This window comes from Crassostrea angulata, chromosome 5, assembly GCF_025612915.1.
Source record: "Crassostrea angulata isolate pt1a10 chromosome 5, ASM2561291v2, whole genome shotgun sequence".
Classification (NCBI taxonomy): domain Eukaryota; kingdom Metazoa; phylum Mollusca; class Bivalvia; order Ostreida; family Ostreidae; genus Magallana; species Magallana angulata.
In genome coordinates, this window is record NC_069115.1 from 21261519 (window position 1) to 21286793 (window position 25275).

Here is a 25275-nt window from a genome sequence, read left to right on the forward strand (position 1 = left end):
TCCATCTGACTTCATCGCTGTCTTATGATTTTCCTTTTTACACGGTTTGTATTTGTAAGATGTTGCGAGTCAGATCTGTAAAATCACATCGTGTAAAAAGGGCTTGTAAACGATCACCAGTATCTAAAAACCTATCACCAAGGATCAGTATACCCGTCACCAGGGTCAGTGAACGTATCACCAGGGTCTGTTTGCACATCACCATGATCTATATAACCGTCCCCAGGGTCAGTATATCCATCAATCCATCACCAAGGTCTGTATACCCATCTCAAGGGCCAGTATACCTATCACCAGGGTAAGTATAGTACCCATCACCAGGGTATCAATACCTATCACAAGGGTCAGTGTACATATCACACGGGTCTGTGTGCCCATCAGCAGGGTTAATATACCCACCACTGGTGTCGGTATATCCATTACCAGGGTCTGTATACAAATAGTCCGGGTCATTTTACTTATCACCAGGGTCTCAGTACCTAATGCCAGGGTCAGTATACTTACCAACAGGATCAGTAAACCCTTCACAAGGTAATGTGTGCCATGACTAGGATCTATGTGCCCATCATCAGGGTCAGTATACCCACCGCAAGGGCCGGTATATCCATCACAAGGATCTCAATACCTATCACCAGGGTCGGTATACCTATCACCAGGGTCAGTGTACACTTCACCGGGGTCTTTGTGCCCATCACCAGGGTCAGTCTAGGTATCATTAGGATCTATATTTCCATCACCATGGTCTGTATACCCATCAATAGGGTCTGAATACCTATCATCAGGGTCTGTGTTCGTATCATTTGGGTCTGTTTGCCCACCACGAGGGCCAGTGTATTAATCACAAGGGTCTGTAAACCAAACACTGGAGTCGGTATACAAATCACCAGGGTCAGTTTAGGTATCACCAGGTTTACAGACCCTAGTGATGGGCATACGATCATATTGATACATACACCGACCCTAGTGGTAGGTATACAGACCCTGGTGATAGATATACTAAAGATGAGTATACAAATCCTGGTGACGAGTATACTGACCCTGATAATAGGAATATGGGCCCCGATGATAGGTTATCAGACCCCGGTGAAAGGAATACTGACCCTGGTGATACGAAAACTAACCCTGATGATATATATTGAGACACTGGTGATGTGTATACTGATCCTGATAATTGGTTTACTGAACTTGGTGATAGGTCTATAGACCCTGTTGATACGTACACTGACTCTGGTGGTGGGTATACAGACCTTAATGATAGAAATACTGACCCTGGTGATGGATAGTTGGATCATAGTGATGAGCAAACAGACCCTTGTGATAGGTATAGTGACCCTGGGGATAAATATTAAAACCCTGGTGATGGGTAAACATATCCTACTGATGGGTGATGATGATGATGATGATGATGATGATGATGATGATGATGATGATGTGCCAGTGATACGAACCCTTACATCCTGATGATAGGTATTGATACCCTGGTGATGCGTATATTGACTCTGGTGATGGGTATTCTGACTCTGGTGATGGGTAAACGTAACCTATTGATAGGTATACTGACTTTGGTGATAGGTTTACAGATCCTGGTGATACATATAATGACCAACCATGGTTATGAGTATACAGACCCTGGTGATGGGCACACAGATTCTGGTGATACGTACACAGTGGTGATGATTATACAGACCTTGGTAATAGGTAATCAGACCCTGTGCCCATGTTCATGAAAGTATCTTAAGATCTATCTTAAGACATGGCCTTGGATATGCCTTAAAACATATCTTCTGACCACTTTAAGACATCTTAAGATGTAAACCGAAGCTATCTTAGACGTATCTTAGACATATCCTAAATTAATTATCTTAGATTGACCAAATGTCCTTTTAAACATTAAAATATCAACAAAATATAATGTGAAAAAGTATTTGAGTATTGTGAATGTTTATAAACACATTTTAATATTATTAGCAATTAATTTTACAAAGATTTGATCACCAATGACGATTATTCATTCTAATTGCGCCATTTTTGAGTCATTTTAAAGTTAACTATAGTTTTCATCTGTAAAACTATATTAAGCGATTTCAAACTATAGTTAACGAATGATAATGTAAGTTTATCTGTCTGCAAATAACGTAAACAATAGATTTTGCTGATGAATATAGATTCACATCTGTAAACTATGATTTACAGTCGTTAACTATAGTTAGGAGTTGTTAATCATAGTTTTACACTCGTGGAACTATATTTATCAGATAAATCATGGTTTGCAATCGCAAATAAATGAAAAACAAAATAAATTATCCCTCTCTTCTCTCTCCCAACCTTAGATTTTTTTTATAGGTGTTAATAGAATTTGGTGAGTTGCACATAACATAAGATAATTGGTTTATATAAACCCAAGTCTTTATTACTGGTATATGTAATGAAACCATGACATTTGTTTTCCTGTATTATTGCTTTTATTGTCCTCTATAAAATAATTAATTAAATTTTTCTGGTGCAAAGTCGAATGTACATAACATTTTTTTATCACTTTTGATGATTATATAATATAAACATCGCATTTTCTTTTACTTTTCATGCACATATATCAATTCGAAGTTCCTCGAAATAGCTTTTGCATTTCCTCCCAAACGTTTACCGAACCCGATGGAAAGAATCGCGACTTCTCGGACCTTTCCGGCAGAGCTAGGAAAAACACCTCGAATGTATTACATAGGCGTCCATGACAACTCCCCCCCCCCCTCCTTTTTTTTTTATAAAACTTTATATAAATACAACATACTACAGACTTCATTAAAGTCAGAGATATATGAAAAATACCACAGAAGCGAATTACAAGTCTGTCTAGCCGATACTTATTTTAAAGGGAAGTGACACCAATTTGCTTAAAATTCTAACACCCGGAAATATTAATACATTCGAGGTGTTTTTCCGAGCTGTGCCGGAAAGGCCCGAGAAGTTAAATTGCGATGTTTCACGCATGCGCAGATCCTAGTATCTAATTCTATTAGTCTGGTACCCTTCCCACAATTCCGTTCGCGCACTCTCTACATTGAGGTCAGGCACCGGTTAATTTGAACACATGTAATTGCGCAATTCAAAATGGCGGACAAAGTAAGTGTGCGACTCGCATAAAGAACGTGTCTCTTCTCTCTAGTGAAATGGTTTTAGTATTATTTATTTGCCTTATTGTTTTCCTATGTTGATTTTATTATGTTTCCTTTTATTATTTTGCCGTGTCACGCATCTAGAATCGCCGAAACACTTAGAATTCATAATGTAAACAAATGGAGTGTTCCAACGGTGGTAAACTTTGGCAGTTATTATTCTTTAACCCAGAGACCGACATCTAAATTGTGGTACAGCATCAGTTACAAGAGGGATCAAACTTTTCGTTGACGCATGGGTCATTTATTGTCGCGTTGTTTTTAATCCATTAATTTGCACTGATTGTAGGTAATCATTCCTTTACTGTATGCATCGCTTTTTTCTTTATAAAAATACATTTTAATCCCTTAAAAATATGAATGTAAATGTAAAAACGTAGTGTCACTCAATTCTTGAATCTGTTTTACTCAGGAGACTTGTGGGTTCGAATCCCACACTGCTTAAATATAATTTAAAGCAGTTATAATGGTTTAGTCTCCTTTTCTTCCCTCAGCTCTCACATCAGACAATATTTTTGTTCACTTAGCAGTATTAATTATAATTTTTGATAGAGTGTTTAATAGGCTCAGCACTGCCATGTTCCTGACTACAGATAAATGGTTAATGGACCCAGGTTCAAATCCTAGTCTGGTTCTTTTAAGTGATTTATTCCACGCTGTTACATTATGTGCCATGTTTTGATAGCCAGGACCAGATAGCTCTGCCAGTAGAGCACCTAAATAGTACCGGTAATTCAGGGGGTTCACGTTCAAATCCTGGTTTGGCCAATCATTAAATCTCCCATCTTGTTCCTTCATACTAAATGCTATGTTGGTTATTTAATAAGCCGTCTTTTAATTTCATGTGTCCTCTTTATTTTGATTTTAATTTTCATGCGTCTTTTTTATTTATGACTGAGTTATCATGTGTCCTCTCTGGGTTTTCATGCGTCTTTTTGATTTATAATTGGTTTTTCATTTGTCTTTTTCATTTTTCTCTCTTTATAGATATTGAAGATATACCGCATTCTGCTCTAACCAATGTATTTAGCACCACAAACTCGTACAAATTGTGTAGATTAAATTTAAATATATTTCTATAAACATGTCAAGAGTCACAACTTCTAATTAATTTTGCATTTTGTTTTGTATTTGATAATGAATTGTTTCATTTTACTGGAAGAGCTCTTGAACTTAAATGGTAAATATTGTTGCAGGAATATCCTTCCTTTATATCCTTTCACAATTATTCATTGTGCAAGTCCCCAGTGAGAACACGCCAGTCAAAAAGACCCAGAGGTACCCCTACTCCACTGCAGCCCCATAAGGTTTTTCAGAAATAAAATCTTTATCTTACAATCTAATTAATTTGAAATAACTCCACTGCAGCCCCATAAGGTTTTTCAGAAATACAATCTTTATCTTACAATCTAATTAATTTGAAATAATACACTTATAATGTTGATTTGAGCTGCAATTATATGAACTAATCAACTTTGCATTAACTGTTATACTAGTATATGAATAATTCTATTAATTTATGACAGTTCGCCAAGGAAAATGCACGGAATCAACAGTGGACTCAGGAAGAAAGAGGCACTCTAAGGACTTATGTAACTAAGAACTGTGGAGTGCCTCTTTCTAACTCTGAGGAGTTCTGGCAAAATTGTGCCATACACCTCTCTGAAGTGCATGGTTGGTTAAGAACCGGTATGTTGTTCAGAATTATTGACATATAAGATTACAGTGTATGTGTCAACTCCTTTTTTTTCCACAGGCACTGGTGTACTTATTGAATATAACTGTAATTTAATGCAAAAATGCTATATAATTGAAAAAGGATAAATATCTTTTGACATCTTCCTGAACATGATACACTGTTTATCAAATTTGTATTTGATCTTTTTGCGTCAAGTTATGAAAAAAAATGTTTTCAATATTCATAAATTTTATATTCTGCTTAATTCAAAGGAGACTCGTGTAGACAACAATACAAGAGGAACAAGTCCTTGTTTTTGGAGCTATCAGATCCACCTTCTATAACATCTGTTTTCACACAGACACCACCTATTTGTAGCCACAGCAAATCAACTTTTACAGAACCTGAAGTTCCAGTTGTGATGTATTTAATTCAATATCTGATTTTCTATTATATATACTTATGCATATCATAATACATTTGTTAGTATCATATTATCACATAAATGATCATACTGAGTAGGATGTATGCCTCTGATTGATGAAACTAATTATTTGACCAACCCCATATCTATTTTAAAAAAGAGGGTGAAATTACATTTTGAAAAATATAATTTTTGATAAATTTGACACTTATATAGGAGTTCAACATATACCATACAACAAGCAGACCATAGCATTAGCCTTCAAGACAGAGCAGATCTTTTAAGCACAGTTACTCATGGTAATGCCAGTGACATTGCAGCGAAAGTTATGGCAATCAAACAAACGCGAAAGGAAGTAGAAAAAATCGTCAAAGATGGTATCAATTCAGACGCTGCCTTAATTACAAATAATAAGTCTGTTTTGTATAACAAGTCTTTTGAAGATTTGCAGTCGTTTCAGTGGGCTGATGTTGTTGGTGAAATAGTTGTTTGCCAGCCTACTTTAGCAAATATATTGCTTACTGTTATGTCAAGAAATAAGGTGACTACAGACAGTCTCTCAGAAAACTTGGTGCCAAAACTTGGACTGATCTACAGCATATTAATGCAGGAACGGTACCATAAGCTGAGTTTGGTTCAGAGAGTTCTGGCTATTGTGCTGAAAGATGAACAGACTCATGAAAAGGTAAAAAGCCTAGTCATAATTGCTAGTTATGAATGTCATGGTGCTATATTGTTAGCTCTGATAATTTCTTAAATGTGCTGGTACATTTTTAACTATGGGTTAACAGCAAACAATATTACTTGAAAATCATTAAATATACCCTGACATTTTTTGTATTTTCATCATTATGCATGTTCCTGTTGGTAAATCAGAATCTGTGAACTGACCTAGATATTAGAACTTCCATCTAAACTTACTCTGCACTTTAAATACTCAGTACCTACCCTTCCCTTGTTGTCTGTGTTGCAATATTTCTTGTATGTAATAAATTGCATGTGCTACTTGATATAGATGTATGTCTGCTTTACTGTGAGCATCAACTAACAGTCTTATGGAAACTTGTGGGTTCAAATCCCACCACTGCTTATTTTGAATGGTTAAAAGTAGTGTATATTACTTGGCAAAGTCTCCATTCTTTATTTAATCTCTTTCTTATTCCTTTTCTTTTTTATAGTTTTTTTCTCTCTTAAAACTTATTCTTTTTGTATTTTTTTTTTAATTTTATCATTATTATTTTTGCATTTCATAGATTATCTTGACATCTAATGACTCTCGTATGATTTTAATTGAGTTTGTTTTGTTTTTCAATAGCTTCTTAAGTTGGTGTCTTCCTGGAGCATACCAAGTAAATCAATGACAATACAGTGACATTTATTGAATAAACGTCAATTTTTATGAATGGTCCTTTTAAGATTTGAATGCCTGTCTTTCAAATATTGCCTTATATGATCATACATCTATATATTTATTCATTCAAGAAAACAACTAAACATTATACATATGCTTTTTAGTAAATGATAATAATTTTTTCAAAAATTATTTTAGGTATTTGATCGATTGGAACCCATCGGCATAACAAGCTCCTACTCCACATTACTGAGGGTCATAGAGGAAGTTGGTGATAGCTGTTATGAAAACATTCTTAACGAACTAAAGAATGGAAAAAAGTACCGTCTTATAGGTGACAATGTGAATTTTCGTGTTGGAAAAAAGTTTCAACGTAGCAATGAAAAGCAAAGTCAACAGTACCACTGGTTTGCATCGTGTGCTATTATTCAAAATTGTGAATTTTCTCAATACTCTGATGTCCCTCAAGGACCAGTTAGAGGTCTTGATCTGACACATATATTACCATCTGAATCTGATATTGCTGCTCTGAAGACTAATTATACCTGTCACATTGCCAAAGTAGCTAAAGAACTTATTCCAGCATTGTCCTTTCTTGCTACAACTGATATTAGCCTGAATACCCAGACATTATTCAAAAGAAAAATGGATCCATTCTCCTTCCTGTCCAACCTTTAAATGAGCAATGCTACAGCGATGTAGTCAAAATTTTGGACTCTTATCAGGAATTTGTTACAGAAATAAATGAAAAATCAGAAACCAGTTTTGACTTTATCCAAATTGGTGGTGATCAGTTAACACGGGAAAGATTTTCAGGTGCAAAAACTCTTAGAGGTGGTGCATACACAGCCAAGGAAAGATTTGAGAATCTATATCCCATCAGTTTTGAACTATTCCATACATCAATGAACTTTCTTGAATTGATGTTTAAAGTACTTTTTAAGAAGAAAACATTTGATAAAGGGACATTAAATGGAGAAAAAGTCAAGTTAAACAGATCCTCTGTACATGAAGATGTAAAAAATCATTATGATGATGACAAGGACTTTGTTGTGAGTTTTGTAAAATCCTACATAGCTGCCGCTCTAATGGAGTTTTTTGGCATTAAAGACAGGGCTTCAACTTTGACCAAAAATAAACCTCCATCCGACCCGTCAGAACTGAAAAAATGGCAGGAAGAAGTCCTTGAAACTTTCCTTGATGAATATATATTCAAGAGAGATCAGCAAATTACCTGCACACACAAAACTTTAAATTTGATGTTACCAGATGGGACACAGATTCAGATTAACATCCCATTATCAAATCCCCATAATCCAAGTACTACAAATCAAAATACAAAAGATGATGTATATAAGTATGGAGTGTTAGTGATGGAATTGGGATTAATGTTCCTAGAATTTCAGGATGTTTGCAAATCCCCAGATAGAGCTAGACTGATGACTGTTATGAAATGTATGATGATGATGTTTAAAACGGTGAACAATAACTCAAAATATGCTTTGGAAATTTTGCGTTTCCTTTGCTTTCACCAGGCATCATATAGCCTTCAGACTTCATATCAGTCAATTCATGGTCTGTTTTTGAATACACAGGGGAAACTATACTCATCTATCCCTGCAGATCTGCATATGGAACACATGGTAAAAAAGACCAAAAGTATGCTTAAAAGCCTAGGATCAAACAAAACACCTGAAATTATTGTTAAAAGATCAAAAGCGTTAGCTGGAATGGATGCCATCTCTCATCATTATGATGCAGACACTAATGTAATTTTGAGATCTCATCACCACAAATTGAAAAATGCAAATGACGATGAAATAAAAATGATACAAGATATAATGGAAGTCAATCCATTTGTCTATACACCAGGAAGGAGTTTTGAATTTTTCAAAGGACTAACTAGTCCTCTTCTGTTCTCTATCAATGACAATAAATACAAGGCCTGGGTGGAACATCATAAAAGTATACTGGACTATGACTCTGGAAAGTAGGCTGCATGAAACATGTAAGTACATATTCTTTATATAGACAGATTTACACCATATATATACATGCATATACTTGTAAATGGGTTAAATATAGCAGTCATCATATTATACCTCCTTTCATTTGCTGTTTAAGTACAGGCAAATGGGTTTTGAAGTTAAATATATATAGATTCTGAAGCTTCTGTCAAAATACAACAATCTGTGAATTTACATTTGATTTTACTATTATGAATATAACTTGCCAATTGAAAAAAAAATGCTAGGGATAGAATTCTTCATTAATAAGTCCTTATAAATATGAATTTCAATGTGACAGTCATCATAATGTGCTCACATACTAATCATACTTATTATTCTAGTTTAGTATATCCTGGTTTCATTAATATTCATGCACATTAAGCAAGAATCACAGTTTAAAGGATACATATAAACTTTTTTGGCAAATCAATGTGTTATTAGAAATTGGAATTGCAAAATGAAGAAAGAAAATAAGTACTGTATAACTGACATAAAGCAATATAAACAGACACAATGTATCAATCCATTTACAGCATGTACCGTACAGTGTTCAGTCATTTTGAAATGATGATAAGATAGCAAAAAGTGAACTAGAAACTGACTCAGGAACACTTGAATTTAGCAATTTAGAAAGATATGATTCATCTTTAATGAATTCAAAACAATCTGGACTTTTTCTTCAGACATAATAAATCCTAACTCTCCTGAAGGGTCGGCATTTATGTATGTCTGAAGAGAAAGTCTAACATAATGCCTTTGTTCCAGCGAAGGAACCTTAAAACCAATAACATTTGCTCCTTCCTTACAACAAACATCGCAACAGTTATCCACACTTTCAAAGGGTGCATCAAAATATGCAGATAGATGCTGTCTCCTGCATGACTTTGATCTAATGAACTCTATCATACTGTTATCAATAGGCTTCTCTGCTAGATCAGAGTTATTGAAATATAACTTGGCTTCTGCTGCCTGACCATCTCTTCCAGCTCGTCCAACCTCTTGTACATAGACTGTTCAAAAATAGAGTGAACATGGTGAAGGTATTAATCACTGAAATACTGTTATTTAGTGAATCAGACGGTTATGCAAACTAGGACCTGATTTGATTAACTCTTCTTCTTAAGATTACCTTCTGGACTGGTTGGTGGGCCAGCATGAATTACATGCTTCACATTTCGAAGGTCGGCACCCATTCCCAGAGCAACAGTGGCCAACACAACTTTAACCTTTTTGTTGCTTTTTAAGTCCTCAATAATTTGTGAATTCACCTATTAGGTATTGATAATAATTCAACAGAAATTCTTACTTAAAGCCATCAAATTGTTGTACATGATTTTGATTATGTAGAGGTAGACTATTTATTAAGGTATTCATTGATTTAATATCTAGTTCTGAAGAAAATTAAGACACAAATAAGGATAGATATCTAAGCATGCATTGGGTAAATTTTCATCGAAGTACTTTGTAAATTATTTCAACACTTTAAATATTTCTTGGTCCTGAATTTTTAGCTTAATGTACAGGTACACGTACAAGATGCATGAAGGTACCTAGTACATTACAGGTACACAATTGACCGATTATGCAAGTATAATTTCAAGTAGCAACCAGCAATTCATGTTGCACAGCTTTCTAGCTCGTTAAGCTGAGATTTTGGAATATCAATAAGTGTGACATAGCTCGATAATCTACCTCTCTATGTTCATCAAGTGTTTATTGTTGGAAACTATGAATTAAAATTACAATTTTTTCCTCATTTTGTTATACACAGAAATAAAGCACACTAGTAATTACATCATAAAGAAATTGTAAATCTTAGAGTAAAACATACATTTTCGGGTTGCGTTGAGTGATACTGTACGACACGGCTGTTTTCTGGACAAGGAGTACCATTATACATCTCCTCTTTCAGTATGCGTTTTGCTAGATCATACCCATAAGCACACCATTTAAGCTTGGAATAGATTATTGTCAGAGGGAAAGAATTCATATTCATAAGAAGATTAATAAATACAGGTTTGAAAATGTAGTCATATGCAGACTGGACTCTGTTATTTCCACCAGTTGAAGAAGGACGCTCTTGAATAGTCATCTTAATGTTGCTGTTAAGAACACGTAATGATCTGAGAAAAACTGGCTTCTTCATGGTGAGATGTGAAGCTATAGATTTTTGAACTTTAACGGAAGCAGTGGCTGTAAGGGCTAAGATAGATGTAAGATGTGAGTTAATGGACTTCAAATTGCAGATGTTTCTAAACATTGGTCTGAATTCTTCCCCCCACTGAGGCACCAAGTGAGCTTCGTCCACAACAATGAATGTCCGTCTGTTAAGTCGAGAAACTTCTTCTAAAATAGATGGCTGTGTGATATCTTCTGGATGGCCAACAATGTACAATATTGGTGTCAAGTCTTTACTCTCATCCTTATAAAGGAGGTCTGATGCTCTTATGGACTTGGCCCCAAGTTTTGCAATTTCTTGCTCTATGATAACATTCAATGGGCATATCAACAGAACTAAACACTGTCGATCATAGAATGAAAAGTCCACAAAGGGAAGAATTTCAAATATCAGTGATTTCCCATATCCAGTTGGTAACACTGATATGCAATCATTTTTTAAGGCTTGCTTTATCGTTACAACTTGCTTCGGTTTCAGATAGTTAATGTCTGTACCACAATGTAAATTCAGTAACTGCAATCCTCTTTTAAACTTAATGTTCTCCTCGATGATGCAAATACCAGCCTAAAGAAAGATGGAGAAAAGATTACATTTGTTGAGCATCTTTGTTCATGCTGTTTAAGACAGGATAGTTCAATATTGATGAAAAGCAAGAAGAATAAGAGAAATTTACAAAGAATGAAAAAGACAAATGAAAAACCAATTATAAATCAAAAAGACGCATGAAAACCCAGAGAGGACACATGATAACTCAGTCATAAATAAAAAAGACGCATGAAAATTAAAATCAAAATAAAGAGGACACATGAAATTAAAAGACGGCTTATTAAATAACCAACATAGCATTTAGTATGAAGGAACAAGATGGGAGATTTAATGATTGGCCAAACCAGGATTTGAACGTGAACCCCCTGAATTACCGGTACTATTTAGGTGCTCTACTGGCAGAGCTATCTGGTCCTGGCTATCAAAACATGGCACATAATGTAACAGCGTGGAATAAATCACTTAAAAGAACCAGACTAGGATTTGAACCTGGGTCCATTAACCATTTATCTGTAGTCAGGAACATGGCAGTGCTGAGCCTATTAAACACTCTATCAAAAATTATAATTAATACTGCTAAGTGAACAAAAATATTGTCTGATGTGAGAGCTGAGGGAAGAAAAGGAGACTAAACCATTATAACTGCTTTAAATTATATTTAAGCAGTGTGGGATTCGAACCCACAAGTCTCCTGAGTAAAACAGATTCAAGAATTGAGTGACACTACGTTTTTACATTTACATTCATATTTTTAAGGGATTAAAATGTATTTTTATAAAGAAAAAAGCGATGCATACAGTAAAGGAATGATTACCTACAATCAGTGCAAATTAATGGATTAAAAACAACGCGACAATAAATGACCCATGCGTCAACGAAAAGTTTGATCCCTCTTGTAACTGATGCTGTACCACAATTTAGATGTCGGTCTCTGGGTTAAAGAATAATAACTGCCAAAGTTTACCACCGTTGGAACACTCCATTTGTTTACATTATGAATTCTAAGTGTTTCGGCGATTCTAGATGCGTGACACGGCAAAATAATAAAAGGAAACATAATAAAATCAACATAGGAAAACAATAAGGCAAATAAATAATACTAAAACCATTTCACTAGAGAGAAGAGACACGTTCTTTATGCGAGTCGCACACTTACTTTGTCCGCCATTTTGAATTGCGCAATTACATGTGTTCAAATTAACCGGTGCCTGACCTCAATGTAGAGAGTGCGCGAACGGAATTGTGGGAAGGGTACCAGACTACTAATTCTATCTAGTCTGGTACCCGCCCCCGCCACTGCGTTTTCACTTCGTTTTGACGAAGTGAAAACGCAGTGGCGGGGGCGGGTACCAGAATAAATTCTATCCGGGTACCTGTTTCTAATCATAGTAAAGGTGTACTTTCCCAGACTCGGTGTTTTAAGAAAACAATGTTATATTCAGGTAAGAACGTTACGGTCTATCAAGCTTTTTATTGCAATTAAACATCTTATATTATTAAGATATTCAAAATCTTTGCTCAAAAGAAAGGTTAGTATAAAATACGACTAATACGACTAACGACTAATAAATTTCAGGCGCGGATCCAAACATTTTTCCCAGAGCCTACCAACATATTGATGCATTGTAAAAGATACAACCTTATTTCAAGGAAATTTTTGGCAGATTTCACTGGCATTGATAGTTCTTGCATGATGTAAGTGCATGAGGGCCAGTGACGACAATCTATCCTCATTCATTGTACTTAGCATATAGCTTTTAATGCGACGAAGCCCAGAAGCCCAGAAAATAAGCGCTCGGTCTCACAAGAGGTGACAGGTAAGGTGCAACCAATGTGAAAAAGTGTATTGATATCTGGAAAAATGTCTCCGTATGCAATTCTGAATGTATCTAGGAGATTGTCTGCTGTGATGCCCTTTTCACAAAGTTTCCCACAAGCCCTCTTCCATTTCAACAAATGCCCTAGTAGATCTTGTGACGATGAAGATTGTAAGTCCGATTCCCAGAATAAAAATTCAGAAGAAAGCTTTTGTATTTCAGAATCTGACAGGGTCACCATTTGCTTTGGAACAAGACAGCCAAAAGCATATGCAACACTGTCATCTTTGTTAAACCTGTCATTGAGCTCAGTTGATAAATGATCCAGAAATGGAACAGCTACCGTGCCTTTGTAATATTGTTGCGGAGTGGAGCTACTGATATTTGTTCTCTGTGTTTGCCTACCACATGTTCTCGGGACCTTCTCTTCTATTTGAAGCTCATTAGCGATTCGTTTGCTATTTTCATACTACGTTTCAAACTCAGCATCTACTCCTTCTCTTATCTCTTTCACCCTCTCAACACGATCGGTTATCAATGTACGGGCTTCATACACGTCCAGATCATGTTTCTGCAGTTTTGATGCAAGGGGCTTCACTGTCTGCAAAACAGCCCTGACACAGATGAACGTCACCAAAAAGTGGTACGACATCATAGTGGCCAACAATCCCTGTGCTGTGATTTTAGTTTGGGCGTCCCACGACCACTCATCTTGGGTATTTTCGTCAATCCCTGGGTTTACGATGGACTGGAGACATTCAACGACGGCATTATACATGCTATAATACATCATAGCAGGTATGACGTTCTACCTATCTTGTTTTACACAACCCCAACAACTTTTTACGCTTTGATTCCAACCCATGATGTTGAAGGACATGTTCAAAGAAGCGCTGCCTTTTGGGAGAGACGTCAAAGAAAACGAATGTGGCATTTACCCCATCTATCATATTTCTCACAAGAGGTATTCGCTCAAGTTCAGGACATGACTGTTGCAGTGTGTGTAAAGAGCAAGTGGATTGATAGAATTTATTCGAGCTTGACAACCTACCTTTTCTGACGACATTGCTACTGCCCCATTGTACGCCTGGCCCCTCGTTTTGTCAACTGGAATATTGTTCTCTGTTAAAACCTTTACTATTTTATTTGCAATTGCTTCCCCGGTAGTACGTTTCAGATAGAGAAAATCAAAGAATTCCTCTCGAATATATGGCTCACTTTGACTTTCATTTAAAAATCGCACACACAGAGCCAGGACCTCTTGGTTTGAAAACATATCGGTCACTTCATTAGCTATGGTGGAGTAAAATCCTTCCCTTTCAGGCCCTCCAATATTTGATTTCTGATGTGCGACCCTATGGTGTCTATGATTTCATTCTGTATGGTCTTGCTGGTATAAGTTGCATTTTTGGTGCATTTTTTATATGATCAGCTCTTTGTCATGACTAGCTAGTAAATTTAGAATGGCCCAGAAATTGCCCTTGTTGGATGATGTACTTGTGGAGTCATCTCTGTGTCCCCTCAGGGGAATGTTCTGTTTTCCACAGAGAATTACTGATTCAACTATCATTCTCAAGAGCCTCAAGTTTTTGTCATACATGTCCTTGTTTTGTGAGCTAATCTTGTACTGGATTGTGGTTTCTGGGGAAGTGAGGCTTGCTTTCAGAGTCTGTTATTCAATGCATGCACTTTTGTGGTAGGCAGACTGTTCGTGTCTTAAAATTGAACAATCTTTTCCGCCAACTTACTTGAAATTTTTGAATGGTTTACTTACACAGGTGTCGTAACATCTCACTGAGAAAAAACATACAAATTTTGCAAAGACCCCCATAAAGTGCGCTACTGTGTGTCAACCATTTATATTTATCCAACCAACTTGCCTGAAAGTACAACTTTTTCTCCTTACCAGCGACGAATTTTGTTACAAAGGGCAAATGTTTCAGGGTTTCTTCGTGGATCGTGACGTCATATTTTTCCGACTTGTTCAAATAATTACATCACATTTATAACTGAATTGGCATTAAGGAATGACAAGCCTAATAGGCATCTTGTCAGATCTATACTGGATAGTGGTGGTTTTTTAATTTTGTTTATACGATCGAATCTGATAACCCCTTTTTTGGCAAAATTCGAGGGGTGGGGATCCGGACCCCCCCCCCCTCTGGATCCGCGCATGCATTGTTATTCACGCACATTTGAAAACAGGGTGTACAGGTATGTTTTTTTTTCTTTATTACTTTGTGCTGTGATTTTGCTTATCAGTCTGTTTCATTTGTTTTTTATAGGGAAAATAATGGAGGGCCTGTATACTCTTGAGAGGATGATTTTACTGTTATCTATGATGTTCATATATACTGAGGTAAATTCAAAATATATATTAACAAATATTAAATATGCCCCTAATATTAGTGCTACGCAATCTTATCGCCGGGGCGGTAAAATGTATGTTTTATATTTATATTTTATTGAAACTGATATGTACATGTATAATGTTTAGACACCAAACCATTTACATGATATTGCTCGGAGTGCATGGCTCAATTAAAATTAATTCTGATAAGTGATTATACTGTTTCACTTGGGTGGTGGAATTTTTGGACCCCCTCCACCTTTAAAATTAAGAATGCATCTAACTGTTCACGTGAGTTTAAACAAAAGACATATCCGTTCAACAGTAGATCGAGAGTACTTGCCATTAGACATGTTAGATAGAATAAAACTCAAACACGTAGCATGGGTGGAGGGGGCTGCCCGGGCTCTCCCACTTTTTGTCGCAGCAAACATTTTTCTTACAGTGAAAATAAGGAAATGAGGAGTGAAATTGTAGTTGTCGGTATACTACGCACCCCCTACTTCCCAAACCACCTACCCCCCCCCCCATCCCACCCACACACAAAAACACAGAGGTTAGGATTTTTATGGTTTGGGAAATTGCACCTTTTTTTGGCTAATCAAGATTTTTCGGATGAGACTGCCCCCTCCCCCTTTCAAAAACGATGCTACGTTCCTGAAATTTAACTCAATATCTCTTTAATACATATTTTGGCAAGTGCGCTCCACTGAGCATGTTTTGTTTGAGAAGGAAAAAAATGTATTTGATTTCAGACACAAGGAATTCATTGAAAGAGAATTGCTAATGCCTGTAACAAATATAAAGGATGGAAACCTGTCTACGGAATTGCACGACTGTAAAAAAAAAACAACACTTGAATGGTCTCAATCTTGTTGACAACCAAACAAATTAATCTTCGCTACGTATTTTTTCATACTTTTGTTTTAGTGCAGATATTTCCAATACAAGCGACACACGTACATTTGTACTCGTGATGGCAAATCCCTTATTATCTATAATATATCTAGTATATCGAATTCATTGATAGAAACCATTTTGCTATTGCTCTAGATCTGGATGGGAACGTATATAGTACGCACATGTACTAACTAAAATGGTGTACTGTGAACGTATTGTCCAACCCCCCCCCCCCACCCCCTCCCCCCAAAAAATGTCCCCGCATGGTTTTGTCATTTTTTTGGGAGGGTACACAATGTACGCTATGACAATGCATTATTTTAAAACTTTGGGGAAAAAAATACCAGTCACTTCTTTATAGAAGAAAATAGTTAAGTCCAAAGTATTAACATTTCTGGTGTGACAAAAATAAGTCTGGAATGAAACTAGTTGCAAGAGTGCCTTCCAAGGTGTCTGAAACAATAGTTTTGTTTTTTTTATAATGTCTCGTTTATTATTATAATGATTTTGTTTCACAATATCAATCTTTAGATGATATTTGTGTCACGGTTTTATTGAGAGACGTACGTACTTTCACTGAAAGCATTGGTTTTTGTGTCATTCTTTTTTTCATATAAGAATAATGTAATTAAGTGAAATTATATCCACATGTCATGCAATGCAATTATATAGTTCGTTATTTAATTTGAAGGTTTATGCAATCACCTTTTGTGAAAAGTCAACCATCACAATAAGGTATGTAGAGAAATGTCCAACAGACGCTAAATCCTGGAAGATTGCCGCCGAAAAAATGAACTGTGAATCCATTGAACAACGTTGCTCAGATTCCTTCAACACCGGGCGACATCAGTTCCAGTACCATTGCGTCATCAATGCTTGGAGGAACGCAACTTTGGAAGTGTGTGCCCTAAATAGAACTATATTTGGTACGGAATAAAATCAAATTGGTTAGGTCTGGATGCAAACCCCTAATAATCCGCACAATATCTTACAGTAATTCATCGAAGATTCTCCGGATTTTCAGACATACAACTTCATACACTTTTGTATACAAAATTACCCTCAAAGGTTACCAAAACTGATTTTAACAATAATACAAGGTTTAAAAAATGTCAAACTTCTCCGGGCATCGGAACCTATTGAGTTAAGAATTTGAAAATATTGTATCTTTCTTAAACACCGCTCGTAAATAGGCACCGTCACACAGATACCTGGTATATAAACCCTTCGATTTCGTTACACCCGATTGCACACCTGAACCTCGTGGCCGACATGTAGTATTCCTTTCGTGGTCTTTAGATTTTATGCTTTTATCTTATGTTCATTTTCTGTTCGTAAAGTATGCGCATGTTAAGCGCGTTTTTGGTACCGCTTTTTCCAATCCTGTCAGTCATAGAAAGTGACATTAAGATACTTAGAACTTAAAGTCAGTTTTGGTATTTTAGATATTCATTCTCTCCGGGTAGATTATAAATATTTTGAACCATTTATCTGCAATGTTTACTTTTTGTTATACACATAGGTTATTGTACAGAGTACAACATCAACGGGATTGTGATACAAGACAACTATGGAGCAGACTGTACGAAGTTTAACCCGCCATGTCCAGCATCGTATAACTCAGCAGAGGCTTACAAGTGTCAGTTCAATTGAAAATAGAAGTATTCAGCAAGAAAATGAAAAATCATATAATAATTATTCAATTTTAACTCGAGAAATTCAAAATCTTTAATAACGCTCATTCATTTGTTTTCAGATCAAACTTGCTATGACCTGGTAAAAAGGAATCGTAAGATGCATCCTAATTCGGCTCCAGAAAGGTACCATACTTATGCGCGTAAATCCATAATATCTGGCAACATTCTAAATAGCATTACTGAACTGGTATATCTATGCTTTGATATCGATTTCAGTAGGTATAATCTTCATATTTAATACAATTATGATATCATTTATTTAATTCATATACATTTAGTTAAACTAAAACATAATTATGAAGTTATTTTAAAGAGATAAAACACTTGATACCTAATTAAAAAAATAAATTTTGTTCAAGCTTTTCAATCATTATATTTGAAATACATGTACTGTAGTATACCAATATGTCATTTGACTTTTACACTGTACATGTATGTTAATTATTGTTTTATTTATGATAAGTCTTACCACATTTTTGTAGACTCTGTGGAATGTTGGCCTTACCAATCCTGACCATTCTCCATGTGATGCGTGCGCATGTTTTGTAAAAACATTTCATATAATTTGGTAACTAACGTGTACATGTAGTATGGATTACTAACAAATTGAAACTAGAGTTATATATCATATTTTTCCAAGTTGTTTTATTACAACGTAGACTCATAGAAAGTGTACCCTTTTCCGCCTTGTGCGATATAAACAGAAAAGTCGCCTACCCATGTAATATAAATCCAAGGGGTGTGATATAAGACGGCTCTCAGGCGGATATACAGAGACCTCAAGCTTATATAGGATGCGACATATAATTTCATTGAAACTTCGTTAAATCAGTCAAAAAAAAAAGCATGAAATATATATGCATTCTTCTAACAGCTAGAAGTTATATCTTATTTATCAGTGCATTGATTCGTATAGTATGTAAGATTTTAATTTTTCTGTCATGTAAAAAGGATATACTAATAAAATATATTATCTTATTTAAATATATTTTTTTTTTCATTAAACAGTAAAGATACTTCAAGTTTCGGGAGTTTTACTTTTTAAGTTAATTGCAATCTGTAAAATGCAATAGATTCAAAGGTTGAGACACGTTTTTAATGGCTGTCAGATATATACATGTACCCTATTGAATAAATGACACAGCTATGTATTTTGACTGCTTTATATACAATTTTACAAAAACATGTTACTATCACAAATAATTTATGATATTTAGGCCTATTAATTCACATCAAACATGTGTATGTATTTAAAATGACATCGTAATATAGAGACAAACCGCGACGACTTTGAATGTCTGAGAATATTAGCAATTGTAAATGAATTGGCGTACATGTACTACCGCAAATAAAGTATTTTTAGCCATGAAAACAAAACAACTACATAATTGAAGGATTTGTTGTTTATCGAAATAAAATAAATTCTGTCACAAAAATAATATATGACAAAAAGCGCACGGCAATAAACGTAAAATGGGGCCCGTACCATGGGATTACCGAAATTAAGTGTATAAATACGTGAGCACATTTTTCGTCAATTACACACATAATGATTTTTAAGTTACACGTATCAACTTCATCAATTTTTATGTTTATCAAAAGTGATTTAAGGATTGGCCTATTTTAAAAATTTCTACATATGAGCAGAGACCAAAAAATAAATTCTATTAGTCACATGTAGTTGTTAAAAATGCTACATGTACTAACAATGCCCCCCCCCCCCCAACCATCTGACACCCCCAACCACCAATAATTACACTGTAGTCATAGCCATGAGTACGTAACGTCATTAAAATGTGAATTGAGGTATTATCCAACTCAGCCATCCTCAGGGCCTGAACTACACTCAGCTTGGTGACAAAAGTACGTATGTTAAAGTTATATATCAATCGTACTCTAATATTGTTGATAATAATTTGAGGCATATAGTTTTTGTCCTATGATGTCCTTTACCAATCTTTTCATCATGCATCCATCATATTAAAAATAATAATTTGAGAGTATGATGCTTAGCTGTTAAGTGGAACCCTCGGACATAAATATAGTTTTATCGGACAACTGGGTGCATTAGCATTTAAGGTTACACATGCAGGTTTAATTGATAGAATAAGTAAATATTTGGCCTCTTAGTATAAACAATTGTTGCTGTAAGTTGCACTTCAGACTGCCCCCAGGATTTGAACCTGGACTTCCTCAAAGCCAGCCAAAAGCAATTGCTAGGAGCATGAGGTGTGCTGACCAATTACACTAAGGCAGTCTGTAAAGTACATTTATCTACAACACAGAAGGTGTGAATAAGCATTATGAACTGATAAACTTTTTAGAAATGAATTACTTTAGAAATGGGAGTTGGTGATTTATTAATCTGTTAGAAATTAACAAAATTGTAGCGCATGTTCTCCGCCGAGCGTGCGGCCTGAACATTGCCGAGTTACAACACATTTAACTCTGATCCGAATGAATGTATGAAGTCCTAGTATGGAAAAGTCGTTGAAGAGTTTAATAATTTATATACATATCTACGCACAAAGTCTACGTATCGCATAAGAACAATCCACACAATTCACACAAGAAAATAATCCAAATATATTCGTTATCTACTGCTACTCTAATACACTGCTCTGCTACTACTACACACTGTCCACTGCTACTACTACACTCTACTTCTGCCACTACTTTACACTGTCCTGTGCTACTATTACACTCTACTTCTGCTACTACTATACACTGTCCTCTTACTGGTACTTTCATCTTCTTATATAGTGAATAGTGCCTCCTCAGTGTGGGGAGTGAAAAATCTACCTCCTTAGTGTGGGGAGTGAATGCATAATATTAAATAATTATAACTGTTCAGGCAATTAACCAATTATCACTATAATTAAAGGTATTTAGGGGTCTGGCATGAAGATAGATAAGACTAACGATAAATGAGAAATTGATAAGAGATAACACCTTACAATCTGAACACTAATCAGTACCAAGAATAAATTTGCTACAAAATGTAACATTCTTGCAACATTTGGCTGAAAAAGTATAGGCCTAATTCTTCTAATCTAATCTCATTCTGTATAATCTTCAATATTGATCAATACATATTTTATATACAATGAACATGTAGATTTAAAAACATGACTATTTGGGTACCAAGTCTGGACATTTATGAGAACAACATATGTAGATAGAAATTACAAACCTGCATGTCCCCAATGCAGGTTTTAACGTGTATGTTGAACCATCTCTCCCTGTGATATCTAAAAAACAGGCTGAAATCCCGTTTTCACAGAGTTTTCTGACCTGGTCCTTCATGATGGCATTCAGAGGAGATATTACAAGGACACACGCCATGGGGTCGTCAGAAAGAAAGGGCATCATCTGAAATATTATACTTTTCCCAAATCCTGTTGGAAGAAGACACACAATGTCCTTTGACTTCATAAAAGCACGAAGTGCAGTTATTTGTTCTGGCTTTCACTCGTACGTGATCCCAATCTTTTGTTTAGCCTTTGTTAATCGGTTGAAATCCATGGTTTTCGTTGAAGTGAAAGTAGAAAAAACCCACGTGTTTTGTATAATTTTAATGAAGTGAAAGTAGATTAAAACACTAAATTGTATGATTGACCTGTCTTTATTATAAAATATACTTATGTAAATAGTATTTTCTACCTTATTTGTATAATCTTTTGAGTTTTAATACATGAAATTAAGACCGATATGTACGTACTTATTTTTTTCGTAAATTGTCCGCGTTGTAATCGCGGACGTACATTATCTCTTTTCGGTATGCGTTATGCGGAGACGCGGAGGACGAGGACAATGGGTAGTAACGAACATTCGGATCACGCTCGCCCTTTTCCGTAACCGATAAAAAGACGGAAATGGCCGAGTAGTTACGATTAGGTGGAAGTCTGACCTCCATGACATCTCCCCCCTTTTTTTCCATCTATTTCAAATATTGCACACGGTGTTTGCCGGTGTGATACCTTTAAATTCCTAGTATTCTGTTCTATTTTTGAATAAAAGTTATTTTCCAGTTTGAAACTTCACGGTTATGAGGTAAGAACGTTACTGTCTATCAAGCCTTTTATTGAAAGAAAACATTCTATATGATTAAGATATTCAAAATCTTTGCTCAAAAGAAAGGTTAGTATAAAATATAAAGTTATCAGCTTATATTGTATTTTGGTCATCAAGATGTAAATTGTTATTCACGCAGATTTGAAAACAGGGTGTACATGTAGGCCTATGTTTTTTTTTCTTTAATACTTTTCATTTGTTGTTTTTTTTTTATAGGGAAATGATGAAGGGCCTGTATACTCTTGAGAGGATGATTTTACTGTTATCTATGATGTTCATATATACTGAGGTAAATTCAAAATATTTTAACAAATATTAAATATGTATTATTAGTGCTACGCAATCTTATCGCGGTAAACGGTATGTTTTATATTATATTTTAATTGAAACTGATATGTGCATGTATAATGTTTAGATACCAAACCGTTTACATGATATTGCTCGGATTACATGGCTCAATTAAAATTAATTCTGATTATACTGTTTCACTTGGGTGGTGGAATTTTTTGACCCCCACCACCTTTAAAATTAAGTATGCATCTAACTGTTCACGTGAGTTTCAACAAAAGACATACCCGTTCAACAGTAGATCGAGAGTACTTGCCATTAGACATGTTAGATAGAATAAAACTCAAACACGTAGCATGGGGGGTGGGGGGCTGAGAAGTCGCATTTCTTTCCATCGGGGTCGGTAAACGTTTGGGAGACCGACTCGTGATGGCAAATCCCTTATTATTTATATTATACCTAGTTTATCGAAATCACTGATAGAAACCATTTTGCTATTGCTCTGGATGGGAACGTAGTACGTACATGTACTTACTAAAATGGTGCACTGTGAATGTATTGTCCAAAAAAAAAACCAAAAAAAAAACAACAACACAAAACCAAAAAAAAAAATATAAATTCCCGCATGGTTTTGTCATTTAATTTGGGTACACAATGTACACAATGACAATGCATTATTTTAAAACTTTGGGAAAATTAAAAAAATACCAGGCATTCCTTTATAGAAGAAAATAGTTAAGTCCAAAGTATTAAAATTTCTGGTGTGACAAAAATGAGTCTTGAATGAAACTAGTTGCAAGAGTGCCTTCCAAGGTGTCTGAAACAAGAGGGTTTTTTTTAATGCCTCGTTCATTATTATAATGATTTATTTCACAATATCAATCTTTAGATGATATTTGTGTAAAAAAAAAAAGTCACGGTTTTATTGAGAGACGTACGTACTTTCGCTGAAAGCATTGGTTCTTGTGTCATTCTTTTTTTCATATAAGAATATTGTAATTAAGTGAAATTATATCCATATGTCATGCAATGCCATTATATAGTTCCTTATTTAATTTGAAGGTTTATGCCATCACCTTTTGTGAAAAGTCTGCCATTACAGTTAGATACGTTGATCACTGTCCAACAGACTTCAGATCGTGGGGAATTGTGGCCAAAAAGATGAACTGTGAATCCATTGAACAACATTGCTCAGATTCCTTCAAAACCGGGCGACATCAGTTCCAGTACCATTGCGTCATCAATGCTTGGATGAACGCCACTTTGGAAGTGTGCGCCCTAAATAGAACTATATTTGGTACGGAATAAAAACAAATTGGTTAAGGTAGTCAATCCGTAACTGAAGGGAATTTAACAATTTTGGTTAATCTAAACTGCATTGACAGACATCAAACGGTGTCTATATAGCTCTGGATGCAAATCCCTAATAATCCGCGCAATATCTTACAGTAATTCATCGAAGATTCTCCGGATTTTCAGACATCAAACGTCATACAATTTTGTATACAAAGTAACCCTCAAAGGTTACTCAAACTGATTTTAACAATAATACAAGGTAAAAACATTTATGTCCAACTTCTCCGGGTATCGGAACTTATTGAGTTAAGAATTTGAAGATATTGGATCTTTCTTAATAATACCAGAGGGAAAGTACGTATGCGCATGTTAAGCGTGTTTTGGTACCGCTTTTTCCAATCCTGTCAGTCATTCCCTCCAGGTAGATTATAAATGTTTTGAACCATTTATCTGCAATGTATACTTTTTGTTATACACATAGGGTATTGTACAGAATACAACATCAACGGGTTTGTGATACAAGATAATTATGGGGCAGACTGTACGAAGTTAAACCCGCCATGTCCGTCATCGTACAACTCGGCAGAGGCATACAAGTGTCAGTTCATATACAGCAAGAAAATGAATAATTACCGTATTAAATATAATTATTCAATTTTAACTCGAGAAATCCAAATTCTTCAATAACGCTCATTCATTTGTTTACAGATCAAACTTGCTATGACCTGGTAAAAAGGAATCGTAAGATGGCAGACTACACTATTAAAGATTCGAAGCATCCTTATTCGGCTTCAGAAAGGTACCATATGTATGCGTGTAAATCCATAATATCTGGCAACATTCTAAATAGCATTACTGAACTGGTATATATATGCTTTGATATCGATTGCAGTAGGTATAATCTTCATATATTTAATACCATTATGATATCATTTATTCAATTCATATACATGTAGTTAAACTAAAACATAGTTATGAAGTAATTTTAAAGAGATAAAACACTTGATACCTAATTTTAAAAAAATGATAAATTTTGTTCAAGCTTTTCAATCATTATATTTGAAATACATGTACTGTAGTATACCAATATGTCATTTGACTTTTACACTGTACATGTATGTTAATTATTGTTATATTTATGATAAGTCTTACCACATTTTTGTAGACTCTGTGGAATGTTGGCCTTACCAATCCTGACCATTCTCCATGTGATGCGTGCGCATGTTTTGTAAAAACATTTCATATAATTTGGTTACTAACGTGTAGTATGCAGGCATGTAGCATCGTTTTTGAAAGTGGTGGGGGGGGGGGGGGCAGACTCATCCAAAAAATCTTGACAAGCAAAAAAAAAAAAAAGGAAAAGGCTACTTCCCATGCAATCCTGATAATCCTAATAAGGGGGAGGGTATACTTTTCAATTCAATTTCACTGTTTATATCCTTATTTTATACTCGATTTTTACATGGTCACAGAAAAGTGGGGGGGGGGGCTAC

At 35.3% G+C, this 25275-nt stretch overlaps 2 protein-coding genes and 2 pseudogenes across 2 annotated transcripts; 3 read left to right on the forward strand and 1 right to left on the reverse strand.

Annotated features, from left to right (window-relative positions):
- Positions 1 to 3108: 3108 nt before the first annotated feature.
- Positions 3109 to 8839, forward strand: LOC128185216 (uncharacterized; annotated as a pseudogene).
- A 346-nt stretch (positions 8840 to 9185) lies between these two features.
- On the reverse strand, positions 9186 to 9828 carry LOC128184180 (ATP-dependent DNA helicase RecQ-like; annotated as a pseudogene).
- Positions 9829 to 15463: 5635 nt separating this feature from the next.
- On the forward strand, positions 15464 to 18740 carry LOC128184176 (uncharacterized). Its single transcript, XM_052853541.1, has 5 exons — positions 15464 to 15536; positions 17119 to 17353; positions 17950 to 18066; positions 18184 to 18247; positions 18607 to 18740. The coding sequence occupies exons 1-5, from the start codon at positions 15471 to 15473 to the stop codon at positions 18671 to 18673; spliced, it is 549 nt and encodes a 182-aa protein (XP_052709501.1). The 5' UTR covers positions 15464 to 15470; the 3' UTR covers positions 18674 to 18740.
- Positions 18741 to 22418: 3678 nt separating this feature from the next.
- On the forward strand, positions 22419 to 25056 carry LOC128184175 (uncharacterized). The gene is made up of 5 exons (XM_052853540.1): positions 22419 to 22487; positions 23549 to 23783; positions 24264 to 24380; positions 24491 to 24581; positions 24948 to 25056. Exons 1-5 carry the CDS (start codon positions 22419 to 22421, stop codon positions 25012 to 25014), a joined length of 579 nt encoding a protein of 192 aa, XP_052709500.1. The 3' UTR covers positions 25015 to 25056.
- Positions 25057 to 25275: the final 219 nt, after the last annotated feature.

Excerpts from the sequence above, each read along its gene's own strand:
- LOC128184176 (XM_052853541.1), top strand. The coding sequence starts at position 15,471 with ATGGAGGGCCTGTATACTCTTGAGAGGATGATTTTACTGTTATCTATG. Across the intron at positions 17,354-17,949 it reads CCTAAATAGAACTATATTTG|GTTATTGTACAGAGTACAAC; the intron begins GTACGGAATAAA and ends TTATACACATAG. Across the intron at positions 18,248-18,606 it reads CCTAATTCGGCTCCAGAAAG|ACTCTGTGGAATGTTGGCCT; the intron begins GTACCATACTTA and ends ACATTTTTGTAG.
- LOC128184175 (XM_052853540.1), top strand. The coding sequence starts at position 22,419 with ATGATGAAGGGCCTGTATACTCTTGAGAGGATGATTTTACTGTTATCT. Across the intron at positions 22,488-23,548 it reads TGATGTTCATATATACTGAG|GTTTATGCCATCACCTTTTG; the intron begins GTAAATTCAAAA and ends TTTAATTTGAAG. Across the intron at positions 24,582-24,947 it reads CCTTATTCGGCTTCAGAAAG|ACTCTGTGGAATGTTGGCCT; the intron begins GTACCATATGTA and ends ACATTTTTGTAG.